General features: G+C 40.2%; 2 protein-coding genes across 7 annotated transcripts in view; one reads left to right on the top strand and one right to left on the bottom strand.

The window, feature by feature from the left end:
- LOC308053360 (ATP-dependent translocase ABCB1-like) overlaps positions 1–8,266 on the top strand; it is a gene marked incomplete at both ends in the record, with an annotated part of 53,705 nt that extends 45,439 nt beyond the window's left edge. The window contains 6 exons of the mRNA XM_080364212.1: positions 498–638; positions 1,957–2,113; positions 3,257–3,454; positions 4,847–5,053; positions 6,939–7,085; positions 8,060–8,266. Coding sequence (XP_080220338.1) covers positions 498–638; positions 1,957–2,113; positions 3,257–3,454; positions 4,847–5,053; positions 6,939–7,085; positions 8,060–8,266 — 1,057 coding nt within the window. The remainder of the gene's footprint in view (positions 1–497; positions 639–1,956; positions 2,114–3,256; positions 3,455–4,846; positions 5,054–6,938; positions 7,086–8,059) is intronic.
- Positions 8,267–10,305: 2,039 nt separating this feature from the next.
- Positions 10,306–26,138, bottom strand: CROT (carnitine O-octanoyltransferase). Of its 6 annotated transcripts, none has more exons than XM_080339528.1 (17): positions 26,049–26,138; positions 25,344–25,467; positions 23,340–23,464; positions 22,189–22,370; positions 21,881–22,005; positions 21,096–21,204; positions 19,017–19,110; positions 18,798–18,923; positions 18,268–18,369; positions 17,582–17,665; positions 17,367–17,474; positions 16,979–17,109; positions 15,493–15,616; positions 13,433–13,511; positions 12,519–12,612; positions 12,227–12,346; positions 10,306–11,139 (listed from the first exon to the last, which is right to left on the bottom strand). In XM_080339528.1, the coding sequence occupies exons 2-17, from the start codon at positions 25,456–25,458 to the stop codon at positions 11,019–11,021; spliced, it is 1,839 nt and encodes a 612-aa protein (XP_080195654.1). In that variant the 5' UTR covers positions 25,459–25,467; positions 26,049–26,138; the 3' UTR covers positions 10,306–11,018. The 6 variants fall into 6 exon arrangements, 5 of the variants coding, with proteins under 5 accessions (XP_080195654.1, XP_080195656.1, XP_080195655.1 ...); XM_080339530.1 differs by lacking the exon at positions 26,049–26,138 and adding an exon at positions 25,621–25,654; XM_080339529.1 differs by lacking the exon at positions 26,049–26,138 and adding an exon at positions 25,582–25,625.
- Between the last annotated feature and the right edge of the window lie 644 nt (positions 26,139–26,782).

Consider the following 26,782-nt stretch of genomic DNA (forward strand, 5'->3'; position numbering starts at 1 on the left):
GGGGAGATTTAGATTGGATATTAGGAAATAATTTTTCATGGAAAGGGTTGTTAGGCATTGGAACAGGCTGCCCAGGGAAGTGGTGGAGTCACCGTCCCTAGAGGTGTTTAAAAGGCATTTAGACGAGGTTCTTAGGGGCATGGTTTAGTGGTAGAGTTAGGTTATGCTTGGACTCGATGATCCTGAGGGTCTCTTCCAAGTGAAATGATTCTATGATTCTGTGATTCTATAAGATAAAGCACAAAGATTTGTTCTATTGTACTCATTTCTGCTTTGTAGAAATTCTAAAGTTTTTCCTCATGTGTCAGTTGAAACTTTGAATTGCAACAGTAGGAATGGTTATGTCTTAGGTTAAGATCTTACAAAGAGCTGGAGATTATTTTACTTTTTAATAATAAAGAGTTGTGCATTCCTTTTAATTATAGGATACTCTTCACATTCTTTATTGCTACTAGTGGATGTACAATATGATCATTATTATGTTTCTTCTGTTACAGAAATTCTGTGAAGAAGGCACATATCTTTGGATTTACTTTTGCCTTTACACAAGCTATTATGTACTTCACTTATGCTGGGTGTTTTAGGTTTGGTGCCTATCTAGTAAGAAACGGACATATGCAGTTTAAAGATGTGCTTTTGTAAGTATCTCTTTGTTAGGTTCTTTTTTATCTATTTGGTGATCTGTGATTTTTCTATAGGTGTCAAGAAATTATGGAGTATGAACTGAAAAAATCAATAAATACTTCTGTCTTTCATTCTTCACCCTTGCATTCCCCTTTCTTCCTTACACTATTACAAATCCAAAATAAGTGATGATTTTAGACCGTGTTTAGCTACCTACATACAATTTTCCTTGTAATCAGGTGGCCTGATTACAGACAACATGAAAACAGGCAGAGCAAAGCCATTTCTTGTTGTCATGGACAACAAGGTTTCTTTAACAACAGAATCACATGGCTGAGCTGTAGGGAGCACAGGTGGACAAGATTAAAAGGTAAGTGGAGCAAGTACCAAGTGAAACTGAGGTGAGGAAATTACGAGCCCTGGGGAAAAAGAGGTGGGGAGCAAGAGAAGGGTTCAGCAAACACCCAATCTGGGAAATGCCCAGCTAGAGCTGAGAAAGCTTCTCTGAGTGTTTTCAGTGAGTTGTTTCCACTGACTGGCACTTTTCCAGCCTTCTCTTTCTGCCCTCCCCATCTCCAGCATCTAAAGAAGTTGTCTGCTTTTCTCCCTGCAGCTGAAATCCCTGTCCGTGTTTGTCAATAGCCACCTTGTCTCCCGTGCACATCCCACACTTGGTTTCAGCACTTGCCACGCTCTTGCCTGGCAAAAAAAATGCTGCTGAAGCTAAAGCTGCTTCTTACCCTGAATACACCAACCCCTTCTCAAATACCAGCATTACCCTCCCTTTCCCTACGCTTGCAAGTGAATCCCTCCTCCCCATGTGTCTCCTGCTGCCCATTGCTCATCTCAGATTTCATGCCTCTTTCTCATCTCCCATTTGTCTTTTATCTTTTCCTCCTGAACTCAAGAATTTGACTGTGGCTGGAAGACTGAGTCATTCAAAGAAAATGTGTAATGACAAATTTCTCTGTAATTCTCAGACTGCTCCACAACACATTCAATTTTATAGATGAAGAAACTGAGCTGCAAGAAACTATACATCCTACCACATCTCATGAATTAAGAACAGATAGATAAATCAACACATCCATTTGAGATAAATCCAGACAAGTGTGCAAGGAAGGGAAGCCTAGAGTGCTACCCTCCTCCTTACAAACAAATTATGGATTTTCTCAGTAAGGAAAAAAGTCACAGAGGTTGCAGTAGACAGCTCTTATCCTACTTCAGCCTTATTAATGAGTATTTATCTGAAGCCCCTAATCTTCACATAAAAGCTTTTCTTGCCTTTTCCACATTGATGTCAATATATTTTTCTCCTTGTTACCTTTACAGAGTTTTTTCAGCTATTGTATTTGGTGCAATGGCATTAGGACAAAGCACTTCTTTCACTCCAGACTACGCCAAAGCCAAGATGTCAGCTGCTCACTTGTTCATGCTGTTTGAAAGAGAACCCTCCATAGATAGTTACAGCGAGGAGGGAGAGAAGCCTGTAAGTAACCACAGTGTTATGCACAGCATAGCATACTCAGTGAACCCATTCACATCTGACTCATGCAACCAAACTGGGGTTATGGGGCTAAGCTTTGCTTTGTGTCTTCTCCTGCCAAAACATCCCGTCTCTTGGTGAAGCATCTTTAAGAGCCAGTGGAAATAGGGTTGATGCAGCAGAGATCATTTTTCAAGATTTTTTTGCATGAAGCCACCCGAGCATGCATCTTGAATGTATAACTAAGCCTCTAATATTTAACCAGAAATTTTTAAGGGATAACCTACTTACAAGTTGTCCGTAATAGATTGCCACATGCTTTAGTAACCAACAATGTATGTGAACATATGGGTGCGTGTGGCTGGTCATATAAAAAAGAAGACAGAACATTCCAGACAACTATCGCATATATATTATAAACCCTGTGTTTATTATGCATATATATGTCTATAATGCATATATACACAGAAATAATAAAGAAAAATAACTATGAAGTCTTATGAAGTATCATACTTTTGAGCTGTTATGGTGATTGGTCACTTGCATATGTCTGTATTTACATTTTATATATGCTCATTCATACGAACTATGTTTCTTATTGTGTAGGTATGTGTCCATATTACATCTATGAGACTATATTTTGTAGTAAATTAATTAGAAAATATCTTTAAGTAGAAGGATTGATTTGGTGTACAGAACAAGATTAGTAGATCATTTTCAGTATCTCTACGGACAATAATGGAAAAAAATCAGCAAAGGACATGCCAACAATCTGAACAAGGTCCTTGCAAAGCAGACAGAAGTCAGCCACCCAGAGTTATTGTTACTTTTCAAATGTAATCTTGTTTAATAGATGCTGTAAGAGAAGCTGTTAAAAATTGTGTTTATGGAACAGAATTTTAGTTAAAATATACCTGCAGAGTAGGTATAGGATAGGTATATTTAGGAGAGAATTAGGTATATTTAGGAGATAATTTGTTTTTTCATAATAGCTTCCCGCTACATATTAATTCCTGAGGAAAAAAAAAAAAAGTCTGATCCTTTGGAAAAACTCCCACTAATCTCTTTTATGAATATTCTTCATAGTCTTTTATGATCTGTTACATTAGCATAAAAAAATTGATCTAACTCTACTGTTTCAATCAGAAAATATTTGGTGGAAACGTAACATTCAATGACGTGGCATTTAACTACCCAACCCGACCAGAGGCCAAAGTGCTCCGAGGTTTGAACATCAATGTAGAAAAAGGAGAAACTCTGGCTCTTGTTGGTAGCAGTGGCTGTGGAAAGAGCACGGTTGTTCAGCTGCTTGAGAGATTTTATGATCCACTCAGTGGAGAAATGGTGAGTGTTCCACAGTAAAGTGGAAGTTGCATGTTCATGATACATCTTACTCTGTTATATTAATATAATTTTTTTTGTTTGAGGGGGTCTTTTTTTTCCTCTTCAATAATCTCATTAAGTGTTTGCTAGTGTAACAACTCACTTTTGTCAATGTTTCTAATATGTTTTGTAATATTATTGAAAATCAAGGATTTTCAATATTCTCTGTGCAAGCATGGGTAAAACAGAAGTAACACTTCTATATTTCCCATGCCATTTCAATTGACTAGAACAAGATGGAGAGAAGGTGCTACACTGGCCTGACCAGAGCCTACTGGTGTCACTGAGGTTTAGTTTAATTACAGTAAGGATGAATTGTTGAAAGTTTAACAGCAGCACTGCTTAGGGCAGCCACTGACCTTCATTGCATCATCACCTAGCAGGTAAAAACCAAGTAAAGGGAAGATGAAAAAAACCTGAATGGCTCCTCCTGGATTTTGAAGCATCTGGAGGGTGCAGATAGATGCTTGTGCATTCCTAGGACAGTTTAGTACTTACCAAATAAAGAGATCTCATATTTAATCTGTGGTGATGATTTAGTCCACAGCTCATTAGCTCTGCTTTAGGTAGAAGACATGAGGATAAAGCAGAAATATAGACTGATGTTTTATTTTATACAAAATTAGTCATCTGCAGAATGGCGACAGTTAAACAACTTATAATTGTGAATGCTGAAGTCCAGATAAGGTACAGTGGGAGAAGAGAAGGAGTTCAAGTACAGAGTTTTACATCTGTCTCATCTGACATGAGCAAGTGGTGGTAGAGGAATTTTTCTTACTGATGTACAAGGATAATATTCAGTTATGGGTTTGGGATTACTGTCCATTACTGTCCTCTATTACTCTCATTTGAGACATGAGGACATCTGATTCCCAGACCAGCATAATGGAGACGGGATAAAGCTGCTAATAAAGGAAGTGGCTGTGGAAACACTTTGGGGTATAGATCTTCTTCTGCTTTCTGAAACAGATCTTTCTCTCGGAAGCAAAGTACCGAATGTCTCCAGTACTGACAGGAAGATGACGGAGCAAGTAGATCTGTATTGGCTATTTTAGTTAGGTTGATAAACAAGTGGAGTGAAATACAGTGACTTGACACAGGTGGAGTTTTTCAAGGTTTATATAGAGGTCTGATGTTATTGTATTTATTGCAAGTGTAAATAGACTTTAACACTTAACTCCCCATCTCTGCTGCAATGCACAGGTGTCTAAGCTAACAGACTCAGGGTATAAAATGGTGTGAGTGACCAATCTGCTGAAGACAGATAAACAAATAAAAAAACTCAAACAAAAAAATTTAAAATTTCTATCTATAAAGTACTATGATTAAAATGTATTATTTCTGACTTTTTAGCTGCTGGACGGTCAAAATGCAAAGACACTAAATGTTCAGTGGCTGAGAGCTCAGATTGGCATTGTCTCCCAAGAACCAATGCTGTTAGACTGCACTATTGCTGAAAACATCGCATATGGGGATAACAGTCGGGAGGTGCCGCATGAGGAAATTGTTAATGCAGCACAAGAAGCCAACATCCATTCCTTCATTGAATCACTACCAAAGGTAATTAGGCTCTCATTTCCAACTTGCAACTGGAAAAAAAAAATACAGTGTCTTTCCATGCTTTCCTAAATAAATACATGTTAAAAGCATTTTTTTTTTCTCTTACTGAATTAGACAATGAAAATTGGGGATTTTCCCCCTCAGAAGAGCTGAAGGACAAGCAGAGAGCTAGGAGGTGATAGCGGCTGCAGGCATTTCCTCAGTCCTATTGCTGCAGGTGTCTGAGTGGGAAGGGTCTTCATCCCTGAAAGAGAAGTCTCTGTTACTAAAATAACCTGGGTCATACTGATACTCAGGCAAGCCATTCTAGATGGAAGAGCATGGAAGAGCAACAGACAGGCAGAGTATGGAAAAAAATGATGGGTACTTCCCTTCAGTTAAGTGAAAGCAGTAGGAAAATGCCAAGGCAGCCTGATAGGTGCTGGTGTCACTCTCCTTTTCTGAACAACATCTCATTAGCCAGGTGTGTAAAGCCACACACAGAGCTGGCTTGCAGAAACCCATCACCTCGTTCCCACTTCTCTCCCTTCCCCTGTTTATACCTGTTACACCCCAGTTGTTTTTGATGTGATAAACTGAGTTCTCCGGTACAGTGGGCCTTTCTGCTGTAAAATAAATAGCATCCTGGAGGGAAAAGCAGTTTCAGGTTTTCTACATTGGTTGTAAATAATTATGCTGGGGGAAAAAAAACCTCCCAGGAGTTGTTCTGCTCATGTCTGGCTGAGCAGCTCCTGGCTGGTGAGTGCAAGCAAAGGCTCTTCCTACCTGCTGCCTGAACCGATCAGCTGAAGCCAACACCTCTTGTCAGCTTGCTCATGTAGGAAATACGGGCTAGGGTAAATATTTCTCCCTCAGTAAATTCCCACAAACTTAGGAGGCTGGTGGTTTTTCCCTGCAAAGCCTCATCCCTTAGATGAAGAGATGTACATTGTGCACACAGTAGGTAATCAAGAAGTCTGACAAATGGGGGAGTGCAGAGTGGGAACCAAACCACAGAATCGCAGAATGTTCGGGATTGGAAGGGACATCGAAAGATCATCTAGTCCAATCCCCCTGCTGGAGCAGGAACACCTAGAGGAGGTTACACAGGAATGTGTGGAGGCGGGTTTGAATGTCTCCAGAGAAGGAGACTCCACAACCTCCCTGGGCAGCCTGTTCCAGTGTTCTGTGAAGAAGTTTCTTCTCATATTTAAGTGGAACCTCCTGTGTTCCAGTTTGTACCCATTGCCCCTTATCCTGTCATTGGTTGTCACTGCTGTCATTGGTTGTCACTGAGAAGAGCCTGGCTCCATCCTCGTGACACTCACCTTTTATGTATTTATAAACATGAATGAGGTCACCCCTCAGTCTCCTCCAAGCTAGAGAGCCCCAGCTCCCTCAGCCTTTCCTCATACAGGAGCTGCTCCACTCCCTTAATGTCTCAAGTTAATTTGTGGCAGGTTTAAAATAAGGTGCAAGACAGATGCAATTTTGGATTTGACTGGCTTTTCATTCATTCTCAATCACTCACAGCATTTCTCAGGCTGAAATTTCTTCTTACAGAGAATGGGATGGTGGAAGAACTGTGGCAGTGGCTGCCTGGGCTGCTTGTCACTCAATGGAATCTTGGGTTTGTGCTTAGCTTCTCTGCACCTTGGTCTGCCACCCAAAACAAATGACACTGCTCCTGCTCAGCATCACAGGGTTTTCTCTGCAGTTAAATACACTCAGAAACATGTTTCTCATCTTGGTTGCTGTATGTAGGCTCCTCACCCACACCTGTCCTGGCACCTGAGCAATGGGCTGCCTCAGACTCAGCCCTCGGTGGAAGTGCAGTTGCCGTGTCACACTCCACAGAATTAGGTCCAAATCCAGGTTGACACCTGTGCTTCCTTTCTGTATCTAGAAATACAGCACACGTGTGGGAGACAAAGGAACCCAGCTCTCTGGTGGTCAGAAGCAACGTATCGCTATTGCCCGAGCTTTGGTACGGCAGCCCCGAATCCTGCTGTTAGATGAAGCTACCTCTGCGCTGGATACAGAAAGTGAAAAGGTACCTTGGCTTTGCAAAAGGGAATGGGGATTTGTGAGTTGGCTGGTTATGATGTAGCTGTGATACATACAGACTAAAACACTGAATTGGAAATAGAGGACTATTATGAAAACAAGTATTTGTATTTATTCCTTACTTGTATAACAAGCCCAGATGTTTCTTATGGAAGAACAGAGGCTTTCTGGGTAGCTGTAGGAGTCTCCTTCAGGAAGCAACTCACAGGCTGTGTCCCTACAGTTGGAATCTTTAGGATGCCAAGTAAGGATGGGCCTGCCAGCAGCCCAGACTTGTTAAGAAGCAGCAGAAACTCCCCACGTGCAGCTTGTAGCAGTGTAGCAGGTTGTTATCTGCATTTTGAAACAGCCCAATAGCACAAAGCAGAACAGAAGCATGGGCCCATGATAAAAGGAAGACTGTAGAATTCATAACCTCCAGAGAATGAAAAAATAAAAAGGGGGGGGGAAACTAGTACAGCATACTGAGTACTTAGAAACTGGAATACAAAATTATACAGCATTATATTTTATTATATCATCATTTTATAATGGAACTATTTGAGGGATTAAGTTGTAATTATTCAATGAGTGGGCCTGAAATTTGGAGCAGTTTCCCATGTTGCTGAGAGTGAGAAAGTGCCTGGCTTGTTAACCAGACCAACTTGTTCAGGCCAATTTCTAAAACTAAGCAAGATCGGCCTGCAGCACTAGGGAATGGCCAAGCTGTGACCCTGGAGAAGTCTGCTGAGGTGACTTCTGGGGCCAGCACAAGCATGAACACATGTGGTCTTCCCCCTGTCCCACCCCACATGTACCGACAGGGATCTGAAACAGCCATTGGGAGTAGAAGGTTTTCATCTCTGAGGCCACAGAAACATCACTTCTGTCGTTGCTCTATGACAAATGACAGACTAAGGGCACCACAGGTGGAAACAGCTGCTGTTATTTAATTTTCCTTTTGGTTTGTTTCTTGTGCAGATTGTCCAGGAAGCGCTGGATAAAGTCAGAGAAGGTCGCACCTGCATCATGATAGCTCACCGCCTCTCCACCGTCCAAAATGCTGACAAGATTGCCGTGATCCAAAACGGCAAGGTTGTAGAGCAAGGGACCCATCAGCAGCTCCTGGCTGAAAAAGGCATCTACTATTCTCTGGTCAATGTTCAAACTGGGTCATGGAATGTGTGACAGGGGACAGTACTCTTTGCTGAAGTGCAGCCGTACAGCTGGTTCAGGCCTTTGTATAAGACTGTTGAGGATGTTCCACTACTGGTTTTGTAGTCAAACTCTGTAAATAGTTTCCTTATACCCCTTAACTATTAAATAACGGCGGTACGTTTGCTTTAAGAACCCAACCCTCTTCTTCCACCAGCACAAAAATTCATAGTTGCTCAAGTTAAAGATGACACAGCAGTCATGACAAGGCCCCGCTGACTTGCCACTCTGCAAAAATGATGGACTCTGGGTGTGCAGGGCCCCTCCTGTCCTGCGGGCAGGATCAGCGTTGGGCACAAAAGCAGTCTCTGGAAAGGAACAGAGTAGCTGTTGCTTCTGCACAAACATGCCAGCACTCCAAGGCAGAAGGAAGGCAGCGATGTGCTCCTCTGCAAAGCCAGGCCCGAAGCGCCATTCCAGGTACGACTGTTTCTAAATAAATGCGTGTGCAACCCAAAGCGGGGCAAAAGAAGCCTGTTGGGATTGGCAACTGGCTCAGTCCCACTGATGCAGAAACCCAGCTCCTGTTCTCGCCTTGCCACTGCACTGATGTGTGCAGCCAATTTCCACCACCCCCCACTTAAGTCTCAGTGTCTTCAAAGCAAGTGGTGCCCGCCCTGCGACATCAGGACTGCTCAGCTTAACCAGACAGATCTGAAAACGGAGCTCCTACTGCACAGTGCTCCTTCTGCACTGGCTACACATGCATCGCTTATACATGCTCCCAAATCCACGTAGGGAAAAAAAAATCCGCTTAACACATTATGCATTAGTTCCGTATGGTCTATAGAGCATAAACTTAGCAAAGCACCTTCGAATCAGAAATGCTTTATTCCTTTGTTAACAAATTAACACCATGCTCATGAATTTGTGCATCCACAGCACAGAACAAGTAGCTCTAGCAACTCACAGATTTTAATGTTGTTCTCTCTGGATACATTTCTGTCTGTCCTCCATTCCCCTAGGCAAGGCACAGACTGTCCCAGCTGAACAGGAAATTCTGCTTATGCTCGTGACAGGATGACATTTTCTCAATGACAGACTCTTTCAGCAAGTGTTCCTCCTTATTTCCGCCAGGATTTCTATGCTCCCCAAAACCCTCAGAGAGGCTAGGGTAGGTGTGTGGAAAAAAATGCAAATAAATGCAAAATCACACCCTTCATCAGACTTCAGGCTGTTTTAAGTCAGCACTCAAAGCAAACTGTCATCATTGTTGCAAACAGGTTTACTAACCCAATTTAGGGGTGAAATGTTGTAAAATCTGAGACAGAACTTATTAAAAAATAATTTAACATCACCATGCATAGCTTGATCCAAACTCCTAATCTATCTCACAGAAACCACAGCATCATAAAGACACATGCTCCACTAACCAAGAGATTTCAGACAGTCATTCACCTCCAAGAAAGAGAGCAGGCTATTATGAGCACTCCAGAACACGAACTGATTCTTTCTCTGTATGAACTTTGAAAGACATAAAATCAACCATTAAACAATTAATGGTTGTCAGATATAATTGAGACAGGATGTAGAACTAGACCAATAAAGGCAGAGAAGACAAAGGCCAAAACAACTAGACTAGTTTCTGAGAGCAACAAGACAGTGTAACACACCTTGGCCTGTTACTCAGAGAAGTGTCAGGCTTTAAGGAAATAAAAAAGGAAACTCTGTTATTGCTAGGGTGGAAAAAAATAAACCACAGAGCTTCCCGATGGCAAAGAGGCTGCTTCAGTTATTTCTCTAAAACAAATAATCATCTCTGATCTCTCTCAAAACTCCAAAAACCAGAGACAAGAGAAAACAAAGGGTAATGTAGAACCTCTATTTCAAGTTCATCTGTTCCTAAGATCATTTCTGTTACACAAGCTTTAGTTGCCACACATTCAACAGTCCACCCACAAATCAATCCATACAAAGCTTATTTTTAGAATAATTTTATTTATATGACAGGAAAATGCAAAGCTGCTCAAACAGAGGATTCAAGTCTTAAAATTCTGAAATTTATATCCAACTGCATTCAGTGCTTATTGTGTATTATTAGTGTAAAGAAGCAGACATTCACAGTTCACTAAAAGATAAAAACTCTTGAGGAACATGAAAATCACCTGCTGGTTTCTGCCTTTATTATTGAGAGCTCAGTTTTCAAGAGTTCAGACTGTTGTCCTCTCCTAATACAAATGTAGTGGAATCATCCCCATTTACAGATACAACATTTATTGGGTATAAACCCAACAGCAAAAATTAAAGATCATTTATAAAATAACATACAGCCTGATTGAGGCAGCCCTTCTATTCCATAAACCACTATGAGTAGGAAGTATAATCACCTAAAAGGATAGTGTAGTTATTCTTAAGTACCCAGATAAGTGCTCCACTGGTGTAAATAGTATCAGTAGACCGTTTAGAAAGTGTTCTACATGTTACTGCTATGATCATAAATGCAAGTCTCCCATAAACTCTCCACTTCCAACACCCCATCTCTCTAGTATGTTTGCATTTTTGAGGCATATTTTAATATTGCATAGTTCTACATAGTTAAGGTACTACTGCTTGCATTGCTGTTGCAAATGGCTATGATACTCTTACCACAGTAAATCCCATAATAATAGGTAGACTTCACATAGATCATTAAATGTCTTACCTTGACTATAACAGTACTCTTGCGTAGCCTTTCATTTCTAAGTATTACTTGTGAGTTGCAAAGGCTTTTACATAGTAATCAACCTTACAGCTGAGCCACAATTGTTAAATGCAGCATGTCCTGAAAACACTGAAACACAGTTCTGCACAGCACCTCTGCATCGGTCTCTGGACACGACTTCCAAGAAGAACAGGTAGCAACAATCCTATCAGTACAGAAAACAATGATCAACTGTCATGGTGTAGGACAAAAGTCACACAAATGGCCCTGAAATGTGAAACTGTTCACATAAATTCTGAAGCAAAAATTGTCACACAAACATACTGTCTCAACATCCACAAAGGACTCGGATCCCTAGTGCTTTCAGTAAGCAATAATGTCAACAGATCTTGAAACTAGATACTTTGATTTAAATAGTTGCTTCCACATACACAGTAAAGTAACTTTTCCACTGTATTTGCAAACAGTGTGAATTATATTTCTTCTCTGTAACTAGTTCAAGGTTTAAAGTACTTTTTTCTACTTACCTAATAAAAGGTAAATCTTTATCTAGTTCTATTTATCTTAACAGAGCCATGAATCAAAGTATAAATGGTTTGTATTCTCAAACTGAATCAAAACTGCACACAAACATATTTAGCTTTAGGAAGAAGTCATCCAAATTACACCTAAATCACAAAATAGCAAGTTATCACAACATATTATAATCAACGTAGTTTATTGGATTTGATAAAGAAGCAAGAATTTTTGTCCATAAGACAAACCAAACTTGGATCTTTTTAAATCCAACCATTTTATGAGAAGCGAAGCCAAATGTTTTAGCTTCTCCTTGTTACTCAGAGGTCTGGTCTGAGTCAAGAGATGTGTCTGTCACACCCAAGGACGATGACCAATGTGCTCACCTTTCTAGTCACCTTTCGCTCTTTCTGTTCTCAGTCAATTGCTACTTAAAAAAAAAAATCTTTGCATGTTACATTTAATGATCTCTAAAACAAAAGCTTATTTTTAAGTAAGTTAACTTCTTTTGTTCCTCCCTTCTTTGACCTTCTCCACTCTTTCATTTCTGACTGTTGTCAGTATCTTGGTGCTCACTTCACCTCTACCGTTCATTATTCCTCCCACACGTGCTTTCCCAGAATGTTACTGTCTCTGTTCTCATGTGCCTCACTTGACCTTTTCTTACACATTCAGCTGTGTTTCTTCTGTCTTTCCCTTTCCTCATTCCAGCTGTTAGCTGCCTTTCCTTTTGTGACAGAGCCATAACCATGCCCAAAATGAAATGACATCCTTACCTGTCATCTCTGATTGCATAAAAGAAGCCATAGCCATGAGGTACCATAGGGAGTGTAGATCCATTAAACCTAGTGTAGCCAGTCAGACTAGTTGAAAGAACAAAATTCCCACCTCCTCCACTGTAAAACAACACAAAACAAAACCAGGACTTTCAAAGATAATTTCAAACAAAGTAAGTTTTACAAAAAAGGTATTTTGTTCTGGAGATCAAGAAATCAGCATGCATAAGGCCAATGTAATAAAGACTCAGTATCAAGAGATACAACCTCCCCACAGGACAACACTAATTACCTCGTTGTGAAGGCATTGTCCATATACAGTTCTGGCACTGGCAGTCCTTGCTCCTGTGCTATGAGTAGGAGACCCAGAAGATGACGATCAAAGCCTGTCAAATAAATGCAAATACTCTATCATTAACAGCAGCATTTCCTGTTTTTCTGCTTCTTCTGGTCTGGGTAGCTGGAAGCTCAAATAGGAGCTGAAGGACAGATAAATGACAGTCTACTAAAAATCAAGACTCATATTGTAGCACACAAAAACATCTCCCAAATATTTATTCTAAGAGGCCTCCATCACTTTCAGCTGGCAACACTGAGCTCAAATGCAAATGAGCTTAGGAATATAAATCCAGGACAGTTCCTATAGAAAACAAAAACTAAAAAAACCCACCCGTTTCGCCAAGGAGGAGTTCCACGCAGTGAAACTGGCCCACTGGCAACTACACGGACAAGGTGAAAAGGCTTTCAGGGCCACAATTGCCTAGATAATTCACCAGGTACGATGGAGAAAGTATGAACATGCATCAGGTGACTATTTCGCAGCTCCTCTTTCTCATTCATAGAATAACTTAACATGCTAACCCAGTTGGATTAGAATTTCACCCAAATGTCTCCTCTACCTTAAAAGACTGCATTTCCCACTTTCCAGCCAATCATATATTTGATAAGAAGGTATTCTGAAATAATGTTTAGCTGGGCAGAAAAAGTGAATTTATTTTCAAACTGAATATATCTTTGGAGCACAAGGAAGGGTAAAAGGACTAGGTTTCAGTTCTTCTCCCTGAAATTCAATTATAAAATGTTAAGGGGTAGTTTTTATTCAGGTTGAAAACAAGGAGACACAGAAAATGTATTAGCTAACACAAATATTCCCTTTTCACCCAACAAGAAAAAAACAAAACAAAAAATCTTTTGATCCCAGAGTACCTTTTCCATTCTCACATTCTTTCCTCATTTTATTGTGCTTTGCAAATGCTTTATGCATCAGCTGTAGTCGTTGATAATTCTGTGTAAAGTAGGGGAAACAGGATTAAAAGGGAATAAATAAGAAAAACTTATCCAAATGAGTAACACATCAGGAATCACAGATCAAGTTTTTTTCCCTTCCAGTTTCTAGCAATTTTAGATAGAAGAAAATGAAGGAACTTGAAGCCTCTCTCTAACTCTTTCTCCCCAGTCCAAATTCCTTTTTCAGGAGAATTTGCTCATTTGTTTCCTCTATCTCTGTTCTGTTAGTCACATCAGTTTTGCACTGAGTAATATTCTAAACTTCATGCTCTTTCCCAAACAAGCTGAAACAATGGCAGTCAGCCACTGTGAAACACAATTACCAAAACCAAAAATTTTCTACAATACCACTTCTTTAGAAGCACACTGGTTTTCAGCAAGTGCAGTCGCATTTACATGATCATCTCTCATGGAGGAAAAAACCAGAAAAAACAATAAACACCACAAATTAAAAGAAAAATCTGTGAAGCAAAAGCAGAAAATCAAACAAAAAAAGACCTTCATTAAAATCCACGCCAATACCAACTACACTCCCAGCTCTTCTCTGCTGCTTGAAGCATTACTTCTATGACAGTAGTTCTGCCCAACTGTTTTTTTAATTGAAACTTCCACATTAAAACCAGAAAGAACAGAATACAAATACATGATTTAGTAAAGGAGTCCTAGAGAAACATTTCTAGACACCCAAGACCTTGGTTTGTAAGATCTTACATCTTACTAGCTTCCTAACTACTTAAGAAAACCTTTTATTCATTATACGGGAGGCTGCAGCAGAAAATGTGAAACAAGGGCAGCAACCACTCAATTTGGATGAAAATCAAGCTACTAAGCTCATAAGAGGCAAATAAAATTTGGGACAAAAGGAGTTTACTGGAGTACCTAACTTTAGGTATTTTCTAGTACCTTAGAAGTAGACTTTTAAGCATCTTAATTTCAAGACTATTGAACGTATTAAATGCTTTTTCAATGCCCAAGAGTTCATAATACAAAAAAATAGCAATAGGAAGATATTTGGAAATCCTATTTAAAATGACAAAGAGGGATAAAATAAGGCTACAGTTAGTGTTTGAAATAACAAACCTCTACACATATTAGCCATAAAATCCTGACAACTGGTTACAAGATAACTGAAGAACAGGAAAATAAGAGGAATTCATATTTGCTATAGGAAGCAGATCTGAACAAAGGCAGGAAAACTGAATTTTAAAGCTGCAGCACATGCCAAAAAGAAGCCACTGAAGACAAGGAAAATATGTTCATGAAGGCCATAATTATCAATCACACATGTTTCCTGAGAGCCATATTCCTGTGTGTTTCTCAGATACATCAACAATACAGAGCCTTTTAATTTCCTAAAGAAATGCAGCCCTTTGTCTCAAAAAATCTCCTTGCCTCACTTCCCAGGCTCTGAGAAATGTGCAGTGAGGACAACAGAAAGAGCTTTAGTACAGCTCTCACTTGGCAAGAAAGGCACCATGTGTCTTGCCAGCCAAGGACCAGAGGGCACTTGCTGGGAAAAGGCCACTGGTTCAGCTATTCAGAGACAAACTCTGAATACATCCCTGTTGCCACCAGGACACAGATTTCAAACTTGCTCTCAGATACAATTATTAGATTAACATGTCTTGATTTCACTTAACAATTAAGAGATCACTCGACAGCAGAATACATTGGTTCCAACCCTGTCACTTTTTAAGGTATGAAAAAAATCAGTGTAAATGTAAGTCAAGACACATTTTTGAAACCAAGAGGTTAATAGAATAGAAAACCAAACAAGCCCAGACATGAGAGCTTGCCCGACTCACAGTGACCACAGTGACTTCACAGTCACTCACAGTGACTTCAAGCAACATTTGAAATATGCTTCACTGGAAACAAGCCAACTGCCATTAATGAGACAATAACAAACCAAGTTTTAAGCAGTTCAAATGGCAGGCCTTCTAAACACGTGATGATTAAAGTAGGATCTCAGTATTTACACTGTCAGAAGGATCCAGCATGGACTTGCACCACTCCACTGCTTCCATAGTACACGATCTTATGGTCTCTGTGCGGCCATGATAGAAACGCCTGGTCGTGGCAGTTTCGTAACAGCAGCCCGGACTAAGAAGAAAAATTGGAGAAGAGTATCTCATTAAAATAATGAAACTATATGGTCTCTCAAGGAAAAAAAAAAAAAGTTCTGCAAAGTACCCTACACATCTAGCCTAGTTACCAGTATCAGTAAGCCACTAATTTTCTCCAAATTTTTTGTCTGGAAAAAAGCAACAAAGGAGTTCTGCAAGCTTTTATGAGACAGATGACTGAAAAACTGCCAGTGCTGCCTGTAACTGTGCCTTGGAAAGACTAGATTGTCATGGCTATTTTCTACACACTGTAGATCTACCAGCCTCTACTACAAATAAGCTGAAATTACACAAGCTTCAATTTCACTATGTATTTCCACTAAAGAAACAATCTACACTCTCAAAAAACTCAAAAATTAAGAGACACACTAAAAATAAGCTGTCTCTCTCAATGTATTTATAAGGAAAAGGCTCAAATCCTCCTCTGTTGCACACTGATGCTCACTCAGCACCCCAGCCCTATGACAGTCTGCCAATTAATATACGACTGACAAGAAACATACTTGCATGTTCAGAACAGATTTCACGGGCTATTTTAGTCAGACGATTTATTCCTACGTTCAGCAAACTGAGATGTATCAACCTTTCTTATGATGAGACAGGCATCTCCAGTGACTAAGAACCACGCTCATATGATGAAACTCTCCTTTTTCTGAAGCAAGCAATACTCCTCAGGTCAGTTATGACTTACACAAGCTATGATCAGTGCAATTTAGCAAAAGAAAATTTGGGATCACCTATACCAGGAAGAATGCTGTCTTTTACTAAGAATACAAAATAAAATGACGCTCCCAAAAATGCAGAACCAAGCATTCAGAGGGCCACTGTCTATAGCTCTGTTATTCTGCCCAAACCTTCACACCTAGTGGTGCTAAGGAAAGTGAGACACTGAGGTTTGCGAGGTTTTTTACAGGTTCGGAAGACAAACTATTTTACTCATGGCTGTTACTTGCTACAGATAAAGCTTTCTTTCCCATCTGAGTAACTGCTTGGCATTAAAGAATCCCAGCCCATCGTATGTTTGGCATTTGTCCAACTATTTACTAATCCACATTTTCATGGGTTGACTTCTGCCCTCTATTCCACAGTATGTACACACATGATCCTTGTGGGCACAGGGACACAATTCTTCTGAAGCCAAGAGCACAGGCCCGGTGGATTTCAATAGCACAAAACAAGGCCCTACTCAAGTCTTCACAGTAAAAAAACCCTTCTTCATTCTTAGAGCAGCATAGCAAATTACACAGTGCAGAGTCCACTGCATTATATCTCTAGATCGATCCCTTCACTCAAGAATTTGGTTTTTTTATTCCTAATCTGGGTGAGGAGCTTTTCTTACCGTCCATGGCATTTGTAATAAGCCAACTGAAGGGCAAGCTGCACAAATGTATCAGGATGAAGTTTCTTCTTCCTGATCAACTGTTTGCCAAATGACGTGAAGGCATAATTCACTAGCTGCAAGTCAGATACCTGGCATGTCAAAGGAGGAAAAGTCACAGAGGGCTAGAAATAACAACTCAGTCCACTTCAAATCAAACATGCTTAGCATAAACCAATAATGTAGCAAATTTAACTATGGTGTTAAGTCCCCTGATTCATCAATTTATCAATAACATAATCATCTCTGTTCTCCAGCATGGAGAAAGACCACTATAACACATAAACAGAATGGAGGAAAAAAAAAAAAAAAATCACTGATAATTAAGAGAAACAGTAAGAAATTCCACCTTTTTATAATACATTTCTTTAGTACGTCCAATTTCATTTATAATATTTTGATCCACTGTGAATACAAGTTCCTCTGGCCATGGCATATCCCTCACTTTGTCTGATCCCTGGGAGAATGTGACAGAAAGAAAGAAAGCAAGAAAACACAAAACATTATCCACAAGGAAAAAAACCCCACATTAACTGCTACACTTGAAAGTTAGAGGATAGATACCTTCCATTTTCCCTCATTTTCAATAATCTTCTTTTCAGCAACACCTAACATGGTGATTAAAGCCATGGCATCAAAAGGAGAATGCTGGAATCATACAAGACAAGATATCACATTATTTGCATTACTGCAAGAGGATCAAATAGCTTTTTCCCCTACCTCACTCTCCTCCCTACACAGTGCTGGACTTATTTTTCTAGTTCTACAACACATAAAGAACTACGGTAAGTCCAGCCACCGGTTTGAGTGCTCTGCAGCCAGGGAGGGAGGCACAACAGAGCACTGCTGTGGACAAGCAGATTTCAGGCTGGATGTTGGCCCTTCTGGCCATTCGGTAATGAATTTTTAAAAATGCGAGTTTAAAAGCACAGCTGTTTAAATAGCTACATAATACAAAGAGTTAATTTTAAGCCTTCTTGTGCAATGTATTTTTTTGTCTTTGGAACTCCTCATGAAATACTTTAAAAAATAAGATTATGATTTCAGAACCCATGTTGTTAATTCAAGTACGCTGCAATATCAAACACTACACAAACAGGCTGCTTTTGGAAACTTTTCAAACAAGGTGCCTGGTACAGAAGGCTATACTAAAAATCAAACACACTAAATTTTAAAATAATACTCTGAAACGGAAAACTTAGTAAATAAATACCTGAAAAGTTTATAAGAGGAGGGATTTTTCAACTTACATCACAGAATGAGCCACAGGTTCCATTAGAAAAGAATATGCTATTGTAGGATTTATCTCCCCAGCGTACAGCTGGATCACCTGTGAGCGCCAGCCTTGTAACCTAAAGCAAAAGTTACACACTGTGGGTTTTCAAAACCAGACAACCTCTGTCAGCTAAACCAAGCCTATATTAAGCCAGTGAGACTTCCCTGAGACATAAGACTTTTTCATCCAGTCGAAAATGAACAACGATTATAAGCCTAAGTTTTTAAATTCACAGTGATAACAAGTTGATGACTATATTTCTGATGCATAGAGGGCTAAAAGATTTTGAAGACAGATTTCAGCCATTCCCACTTCAAACGTCCTAACAATTCAAACTATTTAATACTGTGGATCAACAAGTAGCACTATCTGCACATTGATCTGCTTCATCTTCTCTGTTCTGGAAGAGTCAGAAGTGCTACTTTACTATAGAAAGAGCATTGCAAACATGCAGAGGAAATTTTTATGTAATCAAAATATGAATTATCAAAACCCCTTAGCTACCTCGCTGTAGTCTTCAGGAGTTGCATGGGGACTAGAATCATCCAGGCAGACTGCAAACAAGCTGCTCTGAATTTTTTCCAGAAGAGTTACGTTTTTTGGATCAAGGGCAATCAAATATTCGCGTAACTAGAAAGCAGAAAAAGACAAAGCTAAGTGAAATGACATATTTCTAGTGATCACAATGCTCTTCTGAAGATCCAGCTACTAAAGTGTTCTCACCTCTGCCCATTTTGTCCTTTCGTTGCTTGTTAAGGCTGCCAGTCCTGGGCCATCTGGTTCACTATGGCATCTTTTATGGATGTACGTAAGTTGCCTTTAAGAAGATTTCAAAAACTGAAGTTAACAAAGAGAATTTGGAGAGAAGATAAAAGTCATCCTTTTTACCTCTTTTTTTGTTTTGCCAAGCTGGAGTTTTGGTTTCACATTCACAAATTAATGTGAATTTCCAGGAAGTATGAAGCAGCTCCGTCAGACCCTAAGGGCACCTGAAGACCTGCTCTGTTTTCAGTCACTAATGGTTAATTCAAATTGCATCTCCTGGCCCAGTAAAACCTTAGATGTAAGCAATCCTAAGTGCTACGTACACACTTAATTTAAAACTAGATTTAAGACTTTGCCGTGCAGATCAAACTTTCCTAATTAGCACACATCTGCAATACTGCAGCTTTGCAGTTTTTATAGCAACTAATGAGATAGAAGGGGAAAACTTCCACTCAAGATAAACTCTGAAATTTAAAGCAGAACAGTAGCTACAGGACATCCTAAACAGAGAGACTAAACTACAGAAGAATACTTCTCTTCTTACTTTTTCCTTGTATTTGCCATTTGAAAAGCTACTAACAGAAAGGGGTTTTTTTAGTTGCAAATTCAGTTTTTCACATTGTTTTAGGTGTGAAAAAAACTCCACACATTACAGGTGTTTAATCTGTCTTGCCCTTCGTTCTGGCACTCTTGCCCGTTGAATTTCAGTACTGATCATTAGTTATTATACATGGTTGTCAAAAACATAAGATACCCACAACAAGGTTACAAAATACCAAAAACCAAACCCCAAACAACTTGCCCTTTCTATAGATAATAGGAAGCTTTAGGGGTTTCTGTCTATATTCCAGGTGTTCATTTCTTTGTTACTTGCTTGATCTAACAGGTAAAACTACAGACATTAGAAATACATATGTTGAAATATCTTTAGTATATAAGCACTAGACTTTAAAAAAAAACGTTACTTTTGAGCTTCTAACTAGTTTTTGTATTGCCTAAGGAATTTGACCATCCACCTTTTGCCAATTTCCAATTACCAAAGTCTTCTGTTGCGCTCTATAAACAGCAAATTGACAAATGCAGCAAGTTATTCCTAGATGAAATGTACAATCCCTCTTTATTAAGTAGATGTATATGGATCCCACGCTGATCACAAGAGACTTACGTTGAAACCACCTCTGGATGTGACACCAGAGTTTGACCAAAAGAGTAGAAAACCTTGTGGCCACAGCTGTATTGCCAACTGGAAAAGCTGGCACCTCTGCATGCTACTGGGAGACTGGAGATACAGCTCGGAAAGCTTTAAACATTGCCAGTTGCACTAGTACTGAAATTTACTATTTAAAGAACTATTTAAATTCTTTCCTTCTGTTCCTTTGCAGCAGCTCAGGTCTGGCACAAAGGCAAGAAATGTAAGTGAAATGCTACTGTGCTGCTCTGTAACTAGTAGAAAGCCCATCAATATGTACTGTGATACTGGACTCTGCTGTGCTCCCCAGTAGGAATTCCAGCCTCTCAATTTTTGAGAAAATTGACCGCAAGTGTCTTACGTTTGAATCAATATGAGATTGGTGGTGATCATTAAGTAGTAATGAGACAACGATCAATGTCAATTGATGCTGAAAGGAATTATGTTACTTATAATCCTAATAATTCCACATCAAGAAACTTTACACATAAATGTTGATTCCTACTGAAACATCTTAATTCAGCTCTTTTGCATGATGTTTTATGGGTAATGGGTATCTTACAAGATGATGGCAAGAAGATGCCAGCCACTAAACAAGAGTTTACTCAAATCTCAACCCTCAGCTATAGGAGAAGCTATAGCCTCTGTCACACCTTATTCTTTGCGGTGAAGGGGATCATAGAAACATAGAATCATTTTGGCTGGAAGAGACCCTCAGGATCATCGAGTCCAACCATAACCTAAGCCAACTCTGGCACTAAACCAAGAAAGTTAACTGAAGTTAACAAAGAGGATTTGGTATGTAACTTCAATAGCATAGTTCATTTGAAACAAGGTAGTTTGAAAACCTGGATATCTCTGCAGGAGTCAACATACTGCCTTCGTAGATAGTATCAAATGCAAACACTCGACCTCGACACAGGACTATTAAATGAGATGGGCATTCACCTTCAGTCGCTGAAAAGAAACAAAAAACAAAATATGAAAATCTAACTGCGGGGATAAAGTGAGTGACAGATACAGGAAAAACAATCAGCAAGTCCTACAGACCCATTTGTGTTCAAATTGAGGCAGATTTCATAGAGCTAAAAACAGTAAAGAAGAAAGAATAACTTTTGAAGCCCATTTGCATGACCTTATTGCAAATTTGAAGAATTTTTTAAAACTGTCTGAGAAAATATACAGAAGTACAAAACACTGACAGAAGGTAAGTAAAAATTATCCCAATAGAATGTACAGCAGCACACTCGAGAAACACATTTTGTGGAAAAATATGAAATTAGCAACGATGCTGAAATTCTGTCTGTATAACACATGGAATCCACCTATGTTTATAACACATGGAATTTGTCTTTTTTTAAGTTCTTAATGCTAGCACACTATTATAGGCATCAGGCCAGTAACAATTTGAAGCAGAGCTTTCTTTTAATCTTACTTAGAAAGGACTAAATATTGGACAAAAAAGGGCCTTTGTAGACAGATATTTTCTTTGCTTCCTTATGTAAGCACTCAACAACAAATATCTGATTTAATGCTTGAAGAAGCAAGTATTTTATGGTTAAAATAACCACTTCATTAGCCCGTTAATACAAAATTATTTGCTTGTATCAAACCCCAAATTGCATTTGTTTACCAGTTTTAAAATAACTGCCGATTGAGTCTCTGGTAATTCCAGGAATTCTGCACGTGCAGAAGAGCATTCGGAATTGGTGCATGTCCAGAATAGCGTCCCCAGATCTCTCTATAGCCACCTTCTCACTGTGGTAAACAAATACACCAAAATTAAACAAGGGAGGTGATAATTGTGCAAGTACATCAAGGTATGACAATCCCATATTTTACCACGAAGAACTCTGCCAACGAACGTAAACAGATTTTCGTGACTAAAGTACACATATATCATTAATATTTAGAATCCATTATTTTTTCTTAAAGTCTTACGTTCGTAATAGATCCCAGTATTTCAGGGTGTGCCATACATTTACAGATGCTCTTTCTATCTGAGTGCCCTCTTTTGGTGGCCAGCAGTGTTCAATATAGGGACCGGGGCCTGCCATGTTACAGTGTATTTGCGTTGATATGCGAAGATCAAGATAAGACACATTCAGCCACCAGTCCTCCAGCTGAAAATGAAAAGTGTTTAGCATCAGAATAAGTTTTAGGCATTAATTCTTTAATAATCACCTGGTTGTTCAACTGCCTGCTCCTTTCCATTTAAAAAAAAAAAAATTTGAATAGTGATTCCTATATAACAGAACACAGGACAGTGGTTCAAAACTAATTGCTGAGAGTAATGACATACATAGCTCTGTTTTCAAGCTTGAAACAAAACTCAGTACTGCTCAAGACTATTAAACTGTGTACTACGAAGTGTTCTTCCATGACATTCATCATCTTAAACTCCTACAGATGTCAGCTGCGGCTACTGCAAATACCAGATTACTCCATGAAGAATGGAAGGAAAGGAGAGTTGTGAGAGAGAGGATCTGGGATGGACAGCTCATAATGTATTTATTCTGTCATAATCTGAAAAATCCCTGCTCTGGAGTGTGTCATGTTAAGATTTACAAAGTTCTCATTAATTCCACTTAGTAACGATCTCCCTTGTATCCCTTTCTATGGTGGAAGAAAAAATGCAACCACAAAGCTTTCTTCAGGAAAGAAGGATATAGAGAGCAAAATCTAAAATCCAGGTTTGGGTTTTTGTTCGTTTGTTTCAGGGTTTTTTGTTTTTGTAGGGTGGAGAGATGGGGAATGGAGGTGATGGAAGAAGAGATTGACAGATAAAGCATTCAAAAGCTGGTAGGAAACGTTTCAGTTAGTGAACTCTCCTAGTCAGTCAACCTTGAAAAAAAAAAACAAACACATTCACTTATGTATGTGTGAATTTTTTTCATATCCACAGGCCAAGTGGCAGCATAAGGAAGATCTTAAGATTCAAAAAAGCTAAATGGTTAAATTACATCCTGAACAACTAACTTTCCATTTGTTGTCCAAAGAGATGCTGATATTTTCTACCCTAGCAAAGCACATATGCACCAGTAACTGGGGCATACGCTGAACTACGATTTCTTACATATCTAAATACATACCCAATTCCTTCTTGTTTTGGCTCTTTCCAGTAATTTCTGATGCAATTCTTTCCCAATCCCATTTCCAAATTTTTTAACTATATCCTCAGTTCTCTGGTATTCTTCTTGATTTAGAAAGGGTTTCACTGTAAAAAGGAAACGTTAAAGACATCTATATACTGAGATTTATTCCAAGATTCAGATATCCACAGGCAGGGGAGGAAAATACTCAGAATTTATGTTTAAATGGAAAACACTTTTTAAAAATCTGTAAATAAACCACAATGTGTTCTAATAAAACAAATACACACTTTTAAATAAATACAGATGTTAGTGGATGAAAGCAATTACTGAAAACCTGAAATATCTACCAGATAACTAAATCAATATATTTAAAACTGCACCTGAGGAGTCCTGCAACTCCACCAGCTGCCACAGAACTCTATGGAGGGTCATGTGGAGCTTCTGATTTGTTCTTCAGAAGCACCTGCCTTCCTTTACAGACTAAGCAAATGAAGAGCTGAAAAAATAGGAATCACCAAGCTAGTGTCTAGAATTGTTCACTGCACATTCCAGCTTTAAGTGATTTGAACAAAAGAAGACTGTGGCAGAACAAAAAATACTGGACTAACTTTCCTCCAGCCTCCAGTGAGACTGAAGGAGAACAACAAGGACAATGAAAGTTATAGAATGATTCATGTACAAGGAACAGTAAGCAGGCAGTAACTTCTGTATGAAAAAAGGGACATGCGATAAGGTATTTATGAAAACACACATCATAATTAAAAGACAAGAGGAAATAAATTCACTGACAGATTTTATCATTCCATTAGAGAGTTATTTATTAACTCAGAGAGCCAAATGGGTTTATAAAACTAAGCTCTAAAGGGCAATTCTGTTATCGAAGATTCACTACTATTGTAGCAAAACTTTGATTAACCTGCACTACAATTAAAATAAAACATTTTTTGACACACATACATGCACATTTTTTCTCTAAAACCACTATTTCGACATTCTGCATCAAAACATGATGACATAAGGAAAACACACACAAAAAAAACCTATTACCATCTACTGGGCCATTTCCACTACACTCAGAATAAAAGGGAACTCAGAGTGAGCTCAATGGTCTCTGTTGTAAGCAAGGGAAATTTTGGTGTAATATGCTTCTGCTAAGGAGAGAATTCCTAGGTTAAGATCTTCTGTTAAGACTTCTGCATTACAGGTAAGATGGCAAGACAAAAAGTAGATGTTCCAGAAAAAAGCTCGATGTCTCAGAGTTCTGAAAATTATTAAAGAAAAATAGGAAACTAATCTCAAGATACTAGGAAATGCATTTTTGTCATCCCTCACATGTCAAAGCCTGATATGACAACAACTAACCAGTTGTCTCTGCTTTATAAACAAAGCTAGACACATGTGCATTGATGTTGTTTTCAAAGTTTTTCTCTTACGTGATCTTTAGACAGCCAACATTTCAAGGCAGAAATTCTCCAAAAATGCCCACCACTGCCTTTTCCTACTACTGTACAGTTAATAGCATTGGCGAGAAAGAAGAACATCTAAATGTGAAAAAGTATGAAACAACTTTTTTTTTTTTAAAAAAAACAAAGATCCTGGTCAAAACCTGACATAAACAAGCAAAGCAGTCATTATGCAAAATAAAATTTGTAGACTGGAGGAATTTTATTAGGCTAGCTGATACAGCCGAAAAAAATAAAATAAAAGTAAAACCTTATGGGGAAGAAACCTCAAACCAAAAAGTTAACCTTCCCACACTCCCAATTCCCCTCTATGTTGAAGAAAGGCAGAAATAAAATAGAAATGTTTACTCGGGTTGCTCTAGGCACTTAGTTTCCTGTTTTGAACCTGAAAAAGAGCTTTTGTACTCTAAACTTGTCTGGATTCAACATCCCAGTTACATCAGTTGATACAAGCTGTTTCTACAAATCACAAACACCTTCAGTTTAGCCTGGTTACAAGAGCACACACCACACTACAATTAAAAGATTAAGTCATTACCTGCATCAAGGTATTTACTTAAAGATTCACCAAGAGGAGGGACGGGCAGGGAAGGCAGAGAATCTTGGTACTGAAATGTTCGCTCCTCAGAGGATTTGAGCACTTGCTTTTCCATGATGCAGATCTGCAGCACAATATTAACAGTACTTTAATAAAGCCTGAGTTTGAGCCAGACGATGTATCTCCCCGAACTGTTTTCTTCCATTCCTCCCCCTCCCCCCCGGCGCAGGCCATTTACACGGTAAGACGCGTATCAGGGAAGCGCCTGGTGACGGACCCGGGTCCGAGGAGTCCTTGTTGGCTGGGAGCCCCAGGAGCCACGCACACAGAGCGGGAAGCGACAACCAGGCGGCTACTGGCGCTTTTTCCGAAGATGTCGCCACAAACCAACTCGAGGCCTGTTGTTCTCCCCGCCCCGCTGCCGCCGAAGAGCTGCCGAGGGGGGAATCGCCCCCGCGGCGACCCCCACAGCCGCAGTCAGGCCGTGGGGGGACAGCCCCCCCGAGGGCGGCCCCGGCCGCGCTCCGCGCCCCAGCCGCGGTGTTTACGGCAGCTCAGGGCCCGCGCCGGGGAGCTGCACCGGATCGGCCCGGGAGGCCGGGCCGTGAGGAGACAGTCGAGCTGAGCTGAGCCCCCCGGCACGACCCTCTGCCCCACCGCGCAGCCCCCAGCTGAGGAACACGGCGGGCGGAGAACCCCGCTTACCCTGGGCCCGCCGCCGCCCCAGCCGGCTCACTGCCTGCCTGCTCGCCCTCCCGGCTGGCTGGCTGCCTTCACCTCTGCCCCACTTCCAAGCGTGCCCGGAAGCCGGGCGGGGCGGAGGCGGTGGCAGCAGAAAGGGAGCTGGCTGCCCCGTTGACGGCGGCAGAAAGAGGCCTCGCTGCCCCATCGGGGGCCGCGTCCATAAAAGCACAGCGGGAGAACGCGCTGCTGGGGCTGTGTTGAGTGTGCTGCTTGGCGGGCATAGATGTCTTCCACGGGCTGTGCTTGTAACCCCAGCAGCTTCCCCATTGGGCCTGAGCCAGCTGGCTGGCTCTGGGGGGCTCCTGGCCCAAGGGCAAGTGACCCTGCTACTTTGTGGGTGAGGAAGAGCTCGCAAGCCTGCAAGGACATTTCTCTGGCCAGATGACTGGTGGGTTTCTATGTGACCTGTTACAGTGGTGTGTGTGAGAGAAGCTCCTGGGGTGTGACCTGAAGCTCCACAGGAGTGGGGTAAGCACAAACCAGCAGCACTGGCACTGGGCTTGGAGCAGTCCTTGTGTCCTGGAGCAGGTACTTCACCACAAGGTGAAGCACCACTGGTGTGCCAAAAGATGAAAAACACGTGAGGCCTGCTTGGTCCCTTCTGCCATGGTTAATGAGGTGTCATGTTTCAGGGGCACCTGCCAGTACTGCTCACTGGTGCACTGGAGGGATCTCTGGCACCTGTGAGGACGATG

This window comes from Nesoenas mayeri (assembly GCF_963082525.1).
Source record: "Nesoenas mayeri genome assembly, chromosome: 2".
In the NCBI taxonomy this organism is placed as follows: domain Eukaryota; kingdom Metazoa; phylum Chordata; class Aves; order Columbiformes; family Columbidae; genus Nesoenas; species Nesoenas mayeri.

What these genes read in the sequence shown, in the direction of transcription:
- CROT (XM_080339528.1), bottom strand. Translation starts at nt 25,458, where the DNA reads ATGGAAAAGCAAGTGCTCAAATCCTCTGAGGAGCGAACATTTCAGTAC. An exon ending in AAAATGAGGGAAAATGGAAG is followed by an intron (nt 17,475 to 17,581) that starts GTATCTATCCTC and finishes ACATTCTCCCAG; the next exon opens with GGATCAGACAAAGTGAGGGA. An exon ending in TGCTGGATCCTTCTGACAGT is followed by an intron (nt 13,512 to 15,492) that starts GTAAATACTGAG and finishes TACTTTACACAG; the next exon opens with AATTATCAACGACTACAGCT.